This window comes from Camelus bactrianus, chromosome 17, assembly GCF_048773025.1.
Source record: "Camelus bactrianus isolate YW-2024 breed Bactrian camel chromosome 17, ASM4877302v1, whole genome shotgun sequence".
Classification (NCBI taxonomy): domain Eukaryota; kingdom Metazoa; phylum Chordata; class Mammalia; order Artiodactyla; family Camelidae; genus Camelus; species Camelus bactrianus.
The window spans coordinates 39716484-39734069 of NC_133555.1; the positions used below are offsets into that span (position 1 = coordinate 39716484).

Consider the following 17586-nt stretch of genomic DNA (forward strand, 5'->3'; position numbering starts at 1 on the left):
TGAGTGATAAACAGATAAACATAATATGGCATATCTATACAATGGAATGTTATAGGTAATAAAAGAAATGAAATACTGACCCATGCTAGAGCATGAATGAATCTTGAAAACATGCTATATGAAAAGAGCTAGTGACAAAGGATTGTATTTTGTATGTGCACAGTAGGCAAATCCAGAGAGACAGAAAGCAGGTTAGCACTGGGCAGGGCTGGGGGTGGGGAGGAGGAGATGATGTCAAGGTCACTGTTAAAGGATACTAGGTTTTTTTCCGGTAATGAAAAAATTCTAAAACTGATTGTGGTGGTGGTTGCACAAACCTGAATATACTAAAATCCATTGAATGACAGGTACATGTTAAATGACTGAATTGTATGGCATGGGAATTATATCTCGATAAAACTGTTAGAAATAAAATAAAACTTAAAAAAATTAAAAGGTTAAAATGCTTATGGTACAATTGTTATTTCATAATAGACCTTTTCATCCATATAGAAACAGTGCTTTCTCTCCCACCTGTTTAGTCATTGATAACTGGATACAGACCAGTTCAAATTGCTCCTTAATATCTCCTGGGAAGTGGATTTTCCTAAACAAGCCAGTAGTAAACAAGAATGTAAGAGTTGTGCCTCGGAGAAATCAAACCGTTTCTGTACCCAGAGACACACACACCTCTGTATGAATATATGTGTATATTAAATTTACGTATAAAATATACATTGATCCTTTGCTTGGCATAGTCATTCATCACTGGGTTAAAAAAAAAAAGCCTGTGGGACTTAATTTCGACTTTGTACTATTAGCCTTGTGTGAGTTAACTATATTTATTTTGAAAAAGATCCATTCCAAAAAATATTCAGCTAATTAAACTTTGTACTCAAACTGACATGCTCCCCATTAAGCCGGGTTTTACTGTAGTTCTTGAGGAATAACAGCATCGTCTTCCGTTAAGGAGTCCTGTTTGTTAATTTCCAGCTTCCTAATGAGGATCCTGAAGTTTTTGAAGTTTCATCTAAGTGTCTGTCAATACTGGTTCAACTGTATGGAGGGGAAAACCCAGACACCCTGTCTCCTGAAAATGCAGAGAACTTTGCTGATTTACTGACATCCAAAGAGGACCCGAAGGAGCAGAAACTTCTGTTGAGGATTCTCAGAAGAGTGGTGAGTCCATGCAGAAGCTGGGGCTTGGGCGGGCAGCTTCAGTGGCAACCAGTAGACAGGGAGCAGTCGTTTCTTCAGCCTAGTTTCAGTAGAAGAGCTCCCACTTACCTTCCCCAACAGCCATCTGTTGTTACCGTTTATCACATTCTGCCTGTGCATCTGTATGCATATATACATGTATTTTCTTTGAACTGTAAGAGAGTAGGATAAACATGTTTTTCTTTACCCTTTAATGTGTGAGTATTTCCTAACGAAACGGATGTTTTCTTACTTAACTACAGTTACCAAAATCAGGAAATTTAACATTGATACAGATCTTTTACTGATCTGCCATCTGTACTCCAATTCTGTCAACTGTCCCAGTCATGTCCTAGCTTGTTTTCCGGTGTAGAATCCAGTCTAGGATTGTGTATTTTAGTAGACTTGTGTCTTCAATCTGGAATAGTTCTCAGCCTTTCTTTGTCTTTCATGACATTTCTGAAGCATGGACCAGATGTTTTGGAGACTCTCCTTCAATTTAGGTCTGTCTGATGTTTTCTGATGATTAGAGTCACATAAACCCCAGAAGAAATATAGTGTCATTTTCAATTCATCATATCCAGAGGCTCAAGATGTGTGTGCCCCTTACTGGTGATGTTAATTTTGATCGCTTCGTTAAATCAATGTGTGGTTATTAATTTTTTTATTTTGTGATAGTTGCAAAATGGAGATTTTCTAACCCCCAACATTTTTAACTCCCAGTATTGTGCTGTAGGGGAAATTTTCCCTTTTGCCCCATTTATTTTATTTTTGAAAATATGTATAGCTGATGTTTATTTGAAAGTACTTTCGAAAACTGACTTGTTTTCTTGTTACAATAGACCTTGTTCTGCTGGTTTGGAAGGCCGTTCTTGACAGTAGCTGTTGTTGAAGTTGATACAAGGAGTAGGGGTCCCGTTAGTCTGTGTCGTGTTTGGGCTAGTCAGTCTACGTTCAGTTCTAGATCCAATTATCTTCAGGGGTCCTTTGGCAGCGGACACTGTGGGTGCTCTGGAGAGTCATATTCAAGACAATTTGGGGGCTAATTTGATAAGTAGACAGTGGCAGCATGTGACCCAGGCAGGTTATGGGTGATGGAACTAGAAGAGAGATGGGGGTTACCTTCCTTGCTGCTACATTACACTTCAGTACAACCTGGTCTCCCCACCCCAACAATGCTTACTGTCCCAGTGGAGTCATTACCTGAGTAACAGGATGATGACACAGGCTTGGCGCGTCTCCTGAAATGTAGGATAAGTACTCCTGGGGACAGAAGATCTTGGAGATGGTACTTCAGCCCAGCACCATAGGACATAGTAAGGTAAGTATTTCCCTTTTAATTTTTGTTAATCTTTCTGATGATTTAAGGTTGAAAGTCTCTGTTTGAACTGCTGCAGCTTTAATTCCTCTTGAATCCTTCACAATCTCCCTTTGTAATGGAGAGTAAGCCTCTCAGATGACCAGCTTTTTCAGTAGAAACAAGTTATTTCTTGTAAAAAAATAATTTTATTCAATTTAAAAAGATGAGTTAGTGTGAAGAGAAGTACTATGAAATATAGTAACATGAGTGATATGTAGACGTGGAAAAATTGTGTATCTGGTACAGAATGACAAAGGCTTGGGGAGTATTGGCCTAATACCTGATATGATTAATTTTATAGATAGCCACCATCTCTTATTTGAACATCTTAGGACCAGATTTGTTTTGGAATTTGTAAGTTTCAGATCTTTTTGGTGTGATGCTTTTACTATGTTTGATATGACCTATATCGAAGTTACTGGAGCGATACCGTCATCAAGTGTGGTAATATTTCTGCCACAAAATACATGAACATTCACACCAAGTGGGTAAATAAAAACTATACGTGACCCCACGTGGGCTAGGTCAGATTTTGCCACCAAATAGATTTTTAAATGAAACTTATGAAAAAAGTTTGAATTTTTCAGAGCTTTGTGATTTCAGAATTGCAGATGAGAGATTATGGACCTGTCTTTGAAATAAGTCACGTCATTTTATAAAACCAGGTTAATTTAACTATGTAGAAAACAGACCCCAGCTTGGTCAAAGTAAGCAGACTACATCATCTTTTCATTAATTTTACTGTCTGACATGATTTCCTTATAGTTTCTGATCTGCCATGTATAGGGTCAGGTAGGTTTTGTTTGTGGAAGAAAAGTTCAATCCAAGTGACTTCTGTCTCTGTGTGTGAAAACAGAGGTAGCTTCTGGTGGCGTTTATCTTTTTTTTTTAATTGCAACAAAATAAGTGTAACATAAAATTTACCATCCGTCTGTGATAAGTGCTTTATATCTTCTGAAAACTTCCTAAATTACCCATGGATCAGTCACTGTTGTGTTCAAGTTATACACAACACACAAGCAGGGATTTTGGGGCCCAATCAGCTCAGCTGAGCCTTGAACTTGCCTGTCCTGAAGTTCAGTTCTGCTTAAACTTAGTACTGAATCCAATATGTTTGCAGAGAAATAGCAGCAGATGACCCGAAGAGTTGTATGACACCGGCACCCACTCCCAGACTGATATAGGCTTTCCTCTTCCCTGTCTCACTGCTTCGGGTCCTTACCTCCGTGGCAGCCATTGTTTTGTAACTATCAGCTTACTGTCTGTTCTCAATCTTCACATCACCTTTTTCAACATAGTGATGTGATCTTGCTCATTGTTTTGTCTTCAGGGTGTTACAGTGTCTGGCCCATAAAAGGTAGTCAGCAGATGATGTTTCTAACTGTGTTAAGCACTTGTAGTACGTTATCTCATGTAATCTTCATAGCAGCCTTAGAGGTCAGCTCCAGTGATTATTCCCATTTTACAGGTTAAAAACAAAGGCTCAGAGAGCTTCTGTAACATTCTCAAGGCCACCAACTAGGAAACGGCAGAGCTGGAATCAGCTGAGTTGAACTGACCCTCGCTCATGCCCTTTCCAAGTAGCTGGCCGCCTTGCTGCTGCTCTGCCCAGCACTGATCTTGAATCTGAAGGCATTCACGGAGCTGAATTTGACCAAATTTCAGTCTAGAAGGCACCAGAGAGATTAATTCTTTCATTCATGGAAAAATAAGGGTTACTACTGTGTGCATGCACTGCGTTGGGGATGCTCAGACAACAAAATGTGATCTCTCTGCTCCCTGCTTTCAAGTAAGCAGAGCAAGAAACAAACACAAGCTTCATTACAAAGCAGAATGCAATTAGTGCTACAGTAAAGGAGCCAGCAAAATTACAAAGAAACATTCCCTTTGGGGAGGAAGTTGAGCAGGACGTGATGTTTGAGCTGAGGGTAGGAGGATGGGTTGGTTGTCCACCTGTGCAACAGGAAGAAGCACGTTGTGAGAAAAGGCACCAAAACCCACAGGGCTGGACTGAGAGACCTAAGAAATGGACCAGGAAAGCCCAGAGGGACTAAACATGGGTCTTAATAGTATTTGAAGTTTGGACACTGGTTAGAATCAGGAAGTTCTGATCTCTGAAATCAAAGGACAGTAGCAGCATCTCAGTTGAATTGAAATTATGTTTCCTGTGAAATAAAGCTTTATCATAGTACCCAACGTGTAACTGGTTTCTAATAAGTATCCTCTGAGCTGAGTGAGAAATGTCTATAAGATCTCTACATTTGTTGTTGGCAGTTGTTCATTTTGGCTCTTCAGTGTCTCTTGTGAGCTCACTTTAGTGCTTTGTGGATGCACAGGTCAGAATGAGAGGGACCTTAAAAGGCATTTAGTTAGTGCACAGTCTGATGCCTCAGTCTCCTCCATGCTGTCCCTGCCAGGTTTCTGAGGGTGGATGAGATGGGACAGGCAGGTGCAGGAGGGTAGGAACCAGAGGGATGGATAGAAAGTGGGCAAAGATTTCCAGCAATTGGAAGGGGGCTGGCTTCTCAGGTTCTCTGTGGCTGGAGAAACCAGATTTAATGGAGAGGGAGGGAACAGTCTAGATTTATTACTTGACATCAAGTAATTGGATTAAGGAGTTCTACTAAGCAGCCTTCTGATTGTAAGAAGTTTTTTGGGGGGGCGGGGGTGGCACAGAAAATTTAGTTTGAGACTCAGTTTGACTGTAAGAAGGAGGGAAGACAAGCTCCTTAAGGGCCTACCTCAAAGGATATTTATTAAGTGCACACTCTCTCCAGGAGCACTTTTTTTTTAAGGATTCTTTATTTTGTTTTTTATTGAGGGGGAAGGTAGTTAGGTTTGTTTATTTGTTTGTTTAGTGGAGGTACTGGGGATTGAACCCAGAACCTCTTGCATGCTAGGCATGCACTCTGCCACCGAGCTATACCTTCCCCCTTTTTTTCTTAATTGAAGTAAAACTGACATATAACATTACACTAGCTTTAGATGTACAAGATGATGATTTGATGTTTGTATATATTGCAAAATGATCACCATGAGAAGTCTAGTTAACATTTATCACCATATGTAGTTAGACCTTTTTTTATGATGAAGAGTGTTTAAGATTTACTTTCTTAGCAACTTTCAAGTAGGCAGTATGGTAGTAGTATTAGAATCTGTAGATGCTTTTGGATCACTTCGCAAAAGAAGAGGATTCTACTCTGTGAGACCATCTCTTTTTAAGCCCTGATTGAGGAGTGCCTGCCCTCTTTCCCCAAAGCTCAGCAAGCCTGGATGATTTCAGCAAGGGCGACCCTAAAATACACTTGGCCCTACAGTTTATCAGGCCAGATAGTGAGCATGTCAGTGATGGGTTAATCATGGTTATTAGAGAGCCAACTTGGGAATACTGTGGCAGCGCCGTCCCTCTGAGTTACCCAAAATGCCGTTTCTTGAAATACCTGTTTAAATTCCCAATCTTGTGACGGTAACTTTCTAAGAGCACAATTTTCAACTAATAGATGAAAGAAATAAGATGTTTAATTTGTGATAATGGAGGTGGGCTATGTTCTCCCTCTTGAGTGTTCTTCCTTATTTAGCCTGTATTTAGAACATTGAGACAATGTTGGAGAAACCTAAGAACTTAATTATCTACTGTAATTTACCAGAAAGTTTGGTGGTTTTATGGTAATACTTTGTACTCTAGCTTTAAAAATGTGATAGAAAGCCTTCAAATCGCTTCCAAGTTTACCTGTAATGATTGGAGATGAGCTAGTTGTCTCTTAATTAAAGCTTGCTTACTCCAGTACTCAAAATACTGACTACACACCAACCACCATAAACTTGTTCTGTAAAACTGGCTTAAACATATACTACTGACGACTCTGTGAAAGCAGAGGATGGTCCTTGGGAGGGAGATGAAAACATCTTTTCACCTGCCCGCCCACCCATCCACCTGCTGCAGCAGCGGTGGCTGGAGTGGGACTTCGGATGTTCTCGGAAGATGATTAGTATTAAAGATATTGCACATATACATCCCTTGGGGGTACTTCACCCATGGCTTTTAGAAAATCTTGCCATGCTCACCATCATTTTCCTTCCAAATTCTCCCCTGCACCTTTCCATCTCACCGTGAGAACAGAGATGTTCTGTTGCTGAAAATCAGTGTCACAGCATTTCATCACATAGAGTTGTCAAAACTCTGAAGAGACTAGATGAGAAAACTAGGAATTCTCCAGCCATTCTTCTATTTTAGGAGCAGGGTGAGTTGTATATTTAGAACCCAGAAGCGACCTAATTTCTATTAGAAAAGTAAAGATCTATTTCTTGAGGTATAATAAAAAGACAAAATGATAACCTCTCTCCCTCTGAGCTTATATTCCTCACGGTAAGACCTTCTTTTCTTGACATTTTCTGAAAGGAAAAAAAGCGGGGGGATTGTTATGAAACCAGTGAAAATTTTTAGAGAAACATTGTGTACCCAAAGGAATAAAAAGTAAGTGTAATCAATTTTTGTGAAGTCTCGTCCCTTAGAATGTTTTCCTGGGACTCTGAGAGGATTCTCTTAGGAACTTCCAGGAAGAATCTCTCTGAATCCACGCACACCGCACCACTTGTTGTTAAACAGGGTAAACACCTCTGCCACTGATGGCTGTAGGATTCCCCAGTTAATTGAGAACTCTGAATGATTTAGTTGTCTCTTTCCAACAAAGAAAAGAAATACCTTACCTAAAAATTTTTTTACTTAGTTCCCTGATGAAACATTCCTGAGATTTTGAGGAAGACAAAATCAGGAGGCTTGTGGCCAGTGGAAGAGTCATTTACAGGTAAAACAGTTACAGCTAGACTGGCTGTAAAAGACTAGTTACAGCTAGTCTCAAGACAGAAACTTCTGTGTTTCTCAGTGAAATAGCACCCGCCTCCAAGAGCCTGAGGAAGTATGTGGATCTTCTCCATAGGTTTCCTGAGGATCTGAAAGTAACAGAAAGCGTCTTTAAAATCCACCTTGAACTTCTCTCACGCTCCCTCGCATTTCCTGTGTAAATATGCTCCTCCCACCCCCTGCCCCTTCCTACACAGAGGCTCCTCACGACCAGGCTGGGCACCTTCTGTCCTCTTTCTCAGTCTGATGTCTGTGGCCCTTTAATGTGACGTGTAATTTCCCTTCTATTTTGATTTCTTATCTGAAGAGATTCAGCTCCCTACCCGCCCCCTGAAATTCTTCTGTCAAATAAAATTCGTTCTCTATCAAGCCCTCTCCTCTTTCAAGTTCACGTTGGCATGGATGATATTTTTACCCACCTTTTTATTATGACAAGGTCCTAAACCACAGAAAAGTTGAAAGAGTAGTATGATGAACACCTGTGTAGTCAAGAATTATTATCAAAAGTGTTATTTTACTGTATTTTTTCATGTCTCCATATGTCTTTATTCACACAGAGTTGTCACCTCAATATTTTTTATTTCTATATGAGTGTGTCTTTTAAACACATGAAGGCAAAGGCATCATGACACTTGGCCCTTATTAAATTTGAGTGTGCAAGAGTTTAGTCTTTAAAAAATACTACAGTGACAGTATACACCTAAGAAAATTGAGAACAGTTTCATAATATTATTAATAACCAACACATGTTTAATTTTCCTAGTTGTCAGAAAATGACTTCATAGCTTAAAAAAAAACCATATTCCAGTCAAGGCTCACATACTGAATTTAATTGTTGTTTTCTTGGTCTCCTTTCGTCTAGAAGAGTCTTCATGCTTTATTTTCCCCTCTGAAATTGACTTTGTGAAGAGCCTGAGTCAGTTGTCTGCTAGAATGTACAACATTCTGAAATATTATGAGTGTTTCCTCATGACATTTTTGGTCACAGTATCTCATGAGTAATGACCCCTCACATTGTGTCCCATTAGGAGGCATGTGATGCCAGGCTGCCCCACTTTGAGTTACGTTTGATTGTTTGGTGAAGGGGGTATCTGCTGCATCTCTCCATCCTGTGGATACATGTTTCCCTTTGCAATTATGAAGTAATCCTTACAGAGATGCACTGGCACTGTGTAAATATCTGTATTCTCCAAACGTTTTAAAGCAAAGGGTAAAAACTATAAAAATGGGATACTATTCATGGAACAAAACAAGTAGTTAATTTTTAAGCATTAACCTTTAAAGTATGGAAAGGACTAATCTGCTACCCTTGGTAATAGATACCTTCTTCCAAAAGAGAGAAGACCTACTGCTTTCTTGCAGGGTATTAATTTGTTGAGAATCTTCCCGACTGTAAATTATAAATAAAAAGCTGAGAGTCCCTGGAATCTTGTTTTGTGTTCTAAATCCCCCTCACAACCAAGGAGGGGAAGAGGCTGTGAAGGATCATTTATTTATTCAAACCTTGAGTTTTCCCATTTATAGGGACTTGTTACCTGGTTCAGATGGTAGTGATTGTGAGTCACTGTGGTGTTTTCGTGACTCTTAGTGATCCTTCTGACGGTCATCGACCCCACTGTGCGCCTGTTGCTGTGCAGAATGCTCTAGATTCTCTCAGTAAAGTGGGATTTCTTTAATGATGTGCTTTTAACAAGATCATTCTTAATGAGCATTCAAAGCATGTTAAGAATTAGGATGAACATGTTTCACAACTACATCCTTGTAGATATGGACAGCAATGAAAATTGTTCTAAAGTCCCCTTCCTTATGAAGACCTGCATTAAATGTTTCTAATTTTTGTTTTTCAAGTACTGTTTTAAGTACAATTTTCCTTTGTATAATCTATAACAATTTTAATAAGTCTATTCTGTCTACTGAAAAAGGTAACAGTTAAATGTCTACATTATATTCATAGGAATATCTTTCTTCAAAAAGGATTGTTTTCAAGTCGTTATGCTGTATACAACAAAGAACCAGAGTTGGGTTTTGGGGTTTTTAGTTTTTAAATAATCATAGAAAAATCTGAAGATAAATATTTAAAATATCAACTGAAATCTTTTTTATCTGAGAGAGTATTTTAAATTCTGCTGTTAGAAAAGTTGAATTTAAAAGTATATTGTGGCCTTTTGTTGTTGTGTATAAGCTAGTGTTTTGAAATTGACCAATAGAAATACTTGACTGAGTTTAAGTATATGATTTTGCAACACAGGAGTTCCTTTTTGTTCTGGAATAAGTAATAACTGGCAAACTAACCACTGAATGTAAATTCACTTAAACTGGCCACATAATAGTTGTGGTAAATAATGACAGAATGTTTGGTTGGGACTTGATTTCAGGAAATGAAATTGAAATTTATTAAAAATGAATCGATTTTGTGTTTTAACAACCTTGTGGAGGCATTCTTATAATGAATTACTTAGCATTTTGCAACAGTATGCAGAAAAAGTCTTCACTCAGACAGAGTGACCACTCACCCAACAGGTAGTCATGAAGTGCCCACTCTGGGTTAGGCAGTGTTCTTCGTCCTGGGGATTCACTGTGAACAACACAGACTAAAATCCCTGCTCTGCTGGAGCTTAGCAGAGAGTGAGATGACTGCATTTAAATTTATATTTTAGATAGTAAAAGCACTAAGAAGAAAAATGTAGAAGGAAAGAAAGCTAGGAAGTCCAGCGGGACATCTGCAACTGTAGTTAATGTGGCCAGGGAAGGTCTCACGGAGATGATCTGAGTAAAGACCTCCAGGAAGCCATGGGGGTCTTTGGAGCAGGGCACACTGGACAGGAGACAGCAATTGCTAAGTCTGCAAGACAGGTGCCTGCCCCGTTTGTGTTCAGAAGCGCAGAGAAAGCAGTGTGTCCAAAGTGAAATGAGCAAGAAATATGATGTGAAGGAGATAGTGGGGAGGGGTCTGGTGGAGGGAGGAAGTCATTAAGGCTTAAAGTCCTTATAAATATTAACCTTTATCCTGAGCAAGATGGGAGCTTTTGGAGGGTTTTGAGCAGAGGAGTGAGATGATCTGGTTGCCACCTTGAGAGTAGTCACTGAGGAGGGCGAGGGATAAGAGATGTCAATGGGTTACTGCAGTTCAGGGAACTCCTGATCATGGCTTGGTGCGATCATATTTTGTATAAGTCTTGAAAGCAGAACCAATAGAATTTGCCAGCAGATTGGATATGGGCTGTGAGGCCAAGAGAATAGTCAAAGATGAATCCAATTTTGGCCTCACCCAAAACCTAGATGGCCAAAATTCAGGAGGAGCTGGTCTGGTGGGAGAGGGAAGTAAGGGCACAGCTTGGGACATGCTATAGTTGAGATGCCTGTCAGACATCCGAGTAGGAGTGTCCAATTGGCTATTGGATCTCCAGATCTGGAATTCTACGTGAGAGAAGACTGTACTAGAGAGAGGAACGGTGAGAGCTGGTGGTCAAACACAATCTGCTTGGATGTGGATTCTGGAGGGCGACCAGTTAGTGGTAATGACCAGGTCTAGGGTGAAACCATAGGAGTGATTGAGGTGTGGAGGAAGACAAGGTCATTGGAGGGAAAGCCGGAGACCTGAGTGGTGCTAGAAGGATCCTCACGACGGACATCAGTATCACCAGCACTGTGACGAGAGTGATGTTGGGGGTGAGGACAGTGAGCTGGAGACCGAGTGATCCACAGAGAGCTGCAGCAAGGAAAAGTAGCAGGCAGTGTTCTATGGTGACGTTAGATTTAGAGCTTGGGGGCTATGGCAGAGGGATAGAGAATGTTCAGGAAGCAGCAGTGAGAACCACGGAGCCTCCTCCAGGTCCAGTGGTTCAAGGGTATGAGACACCTGCAAGGGATGTGGTGTCATCAGGGAAAAGCACAGTGTTTCCATTTGAGTGGGAAAGTGAAGGCAGCATCCTGAGAAGAGATTGAGGACTTAAGAGATTTTTCTGGTGACCATCCAAAGGGCATAGTGGACAGAGTTCAAGAGGAGGGGTGAACAAGGAACCGGAAAACGGCTGTAAAGAGTGAGAGTCCAGGGGACGAGGTGTGACATGGGAGACCTGGGCTCTGCATAGTGACCACTGTAAACTAGGCTTAAGTGGGTATTGAGATCAGTCCCAGCTGAGACTAGGCAGACAGGATGGCTGAGGCTGTGAGTAAGAGGCAGGGACCTTGCCGGCTGGCACCTGCAGAGTTGTGGGACTTCTCCTGACTCCAGCCAAGACAGAGGTGACCCTCTGAGAGTCAGCAGAGGTCTTACTCTGAGCGTGCAGATGCCACCTGAACCCTGCCGGGGCGGCTTATAGCTGGGCCCCCTTTGCTCCATCACATTGGGCTCCACCAGCAATTCTAGACTTTTGTGTGTGTTATCTTTCACATGATCAAAGCTACGTGATGGCACATTATAACAGCCTTCATATTTAACCTTCTCGGCACCATTATAAAATAGGGTCAGTCTTTTTTGCAAAACTGTGTAAGGTCTGCCTTAATTTTTCCATTGCTAGTCAAATTAATATCTCCCTGTGAAGTGCCTGGCCTATGTTCAGACTTGAAGAGATTTTTCCTTCTTTGGACCATCCAGGCTTGTTTGTCTGTCAGACTTCCCCTCATCAGAGGCTTTGGGTGTAATTCTTCCACCATCACTGACAGTGATTTCATGAAATTCTATATCTTTTGCAAGATTTGTGTTTTCACTTTGCAATTGTTTATCACAGATATGCTCACTAAGGAAAAATATTGTGCCTGGGCTTGGATGAGTGCGCACACACGTGTGTGTACAAGAGAGAACCACCCATCAGTTTATCAGTAAACTCCCCCAAGCCCCAAGGACATGTGCTTCCGAAGTCAGAGTTCCTGGGGGCTTGGGCATTGAAAACAAAATTTTAGTGAGTAGAACCCTCTACCACTACGTAACCACTCTTCTGGCTTAACACATCTGATGATCCCACATGCACGCATAGTTTCTGCTTAAGAATTTGCCTTTAAAATTAACTGTCACAATAAATGACCCTACTGATCTATGTCAGTAGACATTGGCTTTGATCTTTTAATGTTTTGATTTGTGAGGTGGATGAGTAAGGCTGAGCAAGCCACATGATCTGTTTCCACTGTTCCCCCTTAGAACATCAGGAGATGAGGAGGAGGTTAGGTGGCCCACATGTGCATTACAGAGAGAGCAACTCTCATTAGTATCTTAGGAGGTTGAGCCCAAAATCCTAGACCAACATCCCAGTGATAGACCTGAGATAGTTACTAAGACCTATTAAAACTGTCTGTTTCAGGGATTAGCTTTTTGCAACACCATTACTAAAAGAAACGTATTGAAAGTGTTCCTGAGAATTATTTCCTGTAGCATCTTGCTTTTGATTTCAGTTGAAAACATGCTGCTGTCATGACCCTCCTTGAAGCAAATAGTGGGTTGGACTCTCATTTCCAGTTATCCTGTCCTCCCTTCCCAATTTATACAAAGAACATGTTTATCCTTTCTTCAAAGAAATTCACAAAGTTCTACACAGTATACTTTTTTCAGGATATTAAATACTTTTATTTACTATAAACTGGTAATACATGCTTTCTTTCTGTGAACCCCCAACAAGCATTGTGGATTTCATTCACTGGGTCTCCAAAATATTTGGTTCTCAGTACCACGAAAGTTTTCATGCCACTTGCTTTTTTTTTTAATTCCTTCATTATTATGTCAAGAAACAAAGTTTGTTTATAAACTCCACATGGACCTTTTGTGTAATGGTTATGAGAAGGTTTTAATGAAATTTAAGAGTGTCTCTAGAGATCACAGATACGGGGGGCCTTTAACATTGCAGCGTTGCTTAGCAACCTGGAAATCATTACATTTCCAGGCTCTGTAATAACGTGATATACTTTTCTTCGCCAGTCCCTGATGGAAATGTAATGGAAATAATCCCTTTCTAGAGGTTGCACTCCACGAGTGGGCAACAAAATAGTTTTTTTTTTCTCTTTTTCATGGTCTGGGCAGAGTTTTGATTCAGTTCATAGATATTGTTTTCTGAATGTTGCATGTGACAGAATGAAATATGTTCTAAGATGATATTCTTAAAAGGAAGGCCTACTGTTTTGAAATAATGATGGTAAATACCATAGAAATTGTTAATGTACATCACTGTATTTTCACTATGTTGAAAAGAAGGTTACATTTATTAGTTGACCACCAGTTAGTGCAAGAATGTCTGCTTACTCTTAGTTAATTTATTCTATCCAAGTATTTGCAGGTATTAGACAGGTTTTAAGAGTACAGTAAAACCATATAGTTTAGAGTAATAGGAGCAAAGCCAGTCTGCATTAGTGAAAAGTTTGACTTACTGACTATTTGAAAGATATTTTTGGAAGTTTTCTAAAGCAGTATTTTTATTATAAAAGTAGTACACAGTGTGCACTTGAAGTTCTTAGCAGCATTGTTCACAATAGCCAAAAAGTGGAAATAACCTAAATGTCCATCCAGCCAATGAATGGATAAATAAAATGTGGTCTATCCGTGCAATGAAATATTATTCAGCCATGAAAAGAAATGAAATACTGATATATGCTACTGCATGGTTGAACCTTGAGAGCATCATGAAACAAGTCATACGCAAAATGCCACATACTATGTGATTCCATTTTTATGAAATACTAGAATCGACAAACCTATAGAGACAGAAAGATTGGTGGTTGCCGGGGCTAGAGAGAAAGAGGACTAGAGGGTGACTGCTAATAGATGCAGGGTTTTCTGGGGGATGTCAGAGGTGTTCTAAAATCAGTTGTGATGGTTATACATCTTTGTGAATATACTAAAAAAAAAAAAAACCCGCTGAATCCTACGCTTTAAAATGGTGAATTTTATGGAATGTGAATTTGTTATAAAAGTTATAGTATCAAGAAAAGGAATATACAGTAATGGTAGACAACTTGGGAGTTAGATAAGAGTAAAAAGAAGAAAATAATGTCATCCTTAAACTTACGATCCATACATTACCATAGTTAGTGTTTTGTTTTCTTTCTTTCCAGACACACATATGACATACACACAGGCACTTGAACACACGCACCTATACTGACAGACATTTCCAAACAAGTTGGGATTTTTAGATTATGGCAGTGAAAAGTTCCTTCGTTGGCCTTGATTGCCTCCCCAGATCATTGAAATGATCAAAATAAGTATGAAAAGAAGTGAAAATGCACAATCTCATGGAAAACAGGGAAAGATACAAGTAATAGATGCCTAATTTGGGAAAAATCTAGAAGATACAATTAGTTTAACAGAAAGAGCATTCAGAATTGAGGAGACCACAGACTACTGCAGGGGAAGAAGCAGAGATACTGAGCAGCTTTGGGAGAATCCCAGGCTCAGGGATAGCGGGGTCTCCGAGGAAGGATAGAGCCCAGGCCCAGCTCTGGCCCAGCTCATACTATGTGATTTCCATTCCATTCAACTAACAGACCTAGTTGCTGCTCATCACAGGATCTCCCCCAGGGTGCCCTGTGAGGGCACAGGAGTAACTGAATTCTGGGCTGGGCTGCACTGGTGGCCCAGAGCCACTGCCCTCCACCAAAGGGATGCTCAGCCTTCCATCCCTGTTCCTCCTCTGAATTTAAGTCTTCATTCACTTTTTACTCATTTCTCACTGACCCACCCTAGGGCAAGGCTGCCCACAGCTCTCAGCAGATCCTTCAGGAGCAGATCCCCCAAGGAAATCAAAGTGAGATCTTGAAAATTCCTGAGGTGCCAGTCCTCGCTCATTTAGATGTTCAGTTATGAATAAGGACATGCACTGAAGACTCACTGGACACTTGAGGAAGAAGGTCTGCAGCCAAGAGTGGCCACAGGTGAACCAGAAAAGCCCAAGGGCCACAGGAAAAAAATGATAGAAGAAACAAGATTTTATCCCCAAAATCCTAATTTGGATTCTCACAAAGACTTCAAAGATTATTGCAGCCATAAAACAAAACATGACTTTCAAATTTTAAAACCCAGTAGAGGGATTGAATAACAGAATAAATGCTATAAAGCCAAGCGAATTATTTATGAAACCAACTTGAAGAGTTTTTTTTTTTTTCCTGAACACAGAGTGAGAGAAATGTTAAGAATCATGGCAGATAGGTCCAGGACACCCCACACCTCTTTATAGGAATAGCGTATCAGCAGGTTTGGTGATCTGCCCAAATTCAGTCCCTCTTGGTGTAGAGAAAAGCCCTAGAACTCTCACCTGAGGTGTGGACATTTCTCCCACGGGCTCTGCAGGCCAGCAGTTTGCTTAGAGGGTATGCACAGACATGTATATACACTCCTTTCTTTTTCCTATTACATGGGGCAAATTTGCTGTTCACTGTGATATGAAGAATTGTTCACCCATGACAGATCCTAGTAGGACAACCAGATTTTCCAGACCAGATACTGAGATTATTCAGCAGAAAGCACTATTTAAAAATAGAAGTATACTTGCTATGTGATATTATATGTTACAGGTGTACAATACAGTGATTCACAAATTTTAAAGGTTATACTTCATAGTTATTATAAAATATTGGCTCTATTCCCCCATGTTGTACATTGTATCCTTGTTGCTTATTTTATACCTAATAGCTTGTACCTCTTAATCCCCTGTGCCTGTTTTGCCCCTCCCTCTTCCCTCTCCCCACTGGTAGCCACTAGTTTGTTCTCTATATCTGGGAGCCTACTTCTTTTTTGTTGCACTCACTAGTTTGTTGCATTTTTTAGATTCTACATATAAGTGATATACAGTATTTGTCTTTCTGGGTCTGACTTTTTTCACTTAGCATAATGCCCTCCAAATCCATCCATATTTTGCAGATGGCAAGATTTCGTCCTTTTTCTTATGGTTGAGTAGTATTCCTCTGTGTGTGTGTGTGTGTGTGTGTGTGTGTACATACACCTATACCACATTTTCTTTATTCATTCATCTGTTGATGGACACTGAGGTTGCTTTCAAATCTTGACAATTGTAAATAATGCTTCATTGAACATTGGGGTACATGTATCTTTTCTAGTTAGTGTTTTGGGGGTTTTTTGTCTATATATGCAGCAGTAGAATTGCTAGGTCAAATGGTAGTTCTGCTTTTAGTTTTTTGAGAAATCTCCATACTGTTTTCCACACTGGCTGTACCAATTTACATCCCCACCAATAGTGTACTGGGGTTCCCGTTTCTCCACATCCTCGCCAACATTTGTTATTTGTGTTCTTTTTGATGATGGCCATTCTCACAGGTGTGAGGTGATACCTCACTGTGGTTTTGATTTGCTTTTCACTGATGATTAGTGAGGTTGAGCATCTTCGTGTACCTGCTGGCCATCTGCATGTCCTCTTTTGAAAAATGTCTATCCAGGCCTTCTGCCCATTTTTTAATCGGGTGGTTGGGTTTTTTTTGATGTTGAGTTGTATGATTGGTCACATCATTTGCAAATATTTCTCCCATTCAGTAGGTTGTCTTTTCGTTTTGTCGGTGGTTTTCTTTGCTGTGTAACAGCTTTCAATTTTAATTGCGTGCTATTTGTTTAGTTTTGAAAAAGCACTTTTGGATTCAGAATTCAGGGTCCAGTGAAAATACTGAAAACGTGCCATCTTGGGGGTAGTATCATGGAGTTAAAATGACCCCAGCCCCTTGCTACTCCAAACGTGATCCCAGACCTTCACCAGCTTCATCACTTGGAAGCTTATTTGAAGTGCAGGTCCTCAGACCCCACCTTGTGCCTGCTCAGTCAGAATCCACACTCTGACGTGGTCCACAGTTGGTTCATGTGTGCATCCTTAGAGAAGGGCTGCTCTCGAGGCAGCTCCTGAAAACCCAGAATGGTTGGCTAGTGAAGCCATAGACAAGATTCGGGTCTAAGAGGGTGTCCCCTTTCGAAGTCTAGTCTGTCTTTAGCCAGTTCCAGATACTCTGAGTTCTGTTTGCTGGGAAGGGGACTGGAGCTCTAATTTGTGTCTGTCCTTTTATTTCTGGAACACCTGCTGACATCTACTCCTTAAAATCTTTTTTATTTCTTACCTTAATTTTTCTCATATTTGAGAATGATAATGACATTCAACATAGACATAATTGTTTAGGGCTTCTGTCTCTGAAGACTAGTTTAGGTAGGAAAGAATTCACAAGGGGAGAGACTTTGAGCCACATTAGAAGAGAAATAGCAAGGGGAAGG

General features: G+C 40.3%; 1 protein-coding gene across 3 annotated transcripts in view; it reads left to right on the forward strand.

Annotated features, from left to right (window-relative positions):
• Positions 1–17586, forward strand: part of ULK4 (unc-51 like kinase 4) — a 437172-nt gene that overhangs the window by 325812 nt on the left and 93774 nt on the right. For all 3 annotated transcript variants that reach the window (XM_074345160.1, XM_074345161.1, XM_074345162.1), the window contains one exon: positions 973–1158. In XM_074345160.1, coding sequence (XP_074201261.1) covers positions 973–1158 — 186 coding nt within the window. The remainder of the gene's footprint in view (positions 1–972; positions 1159–17586) is intronic.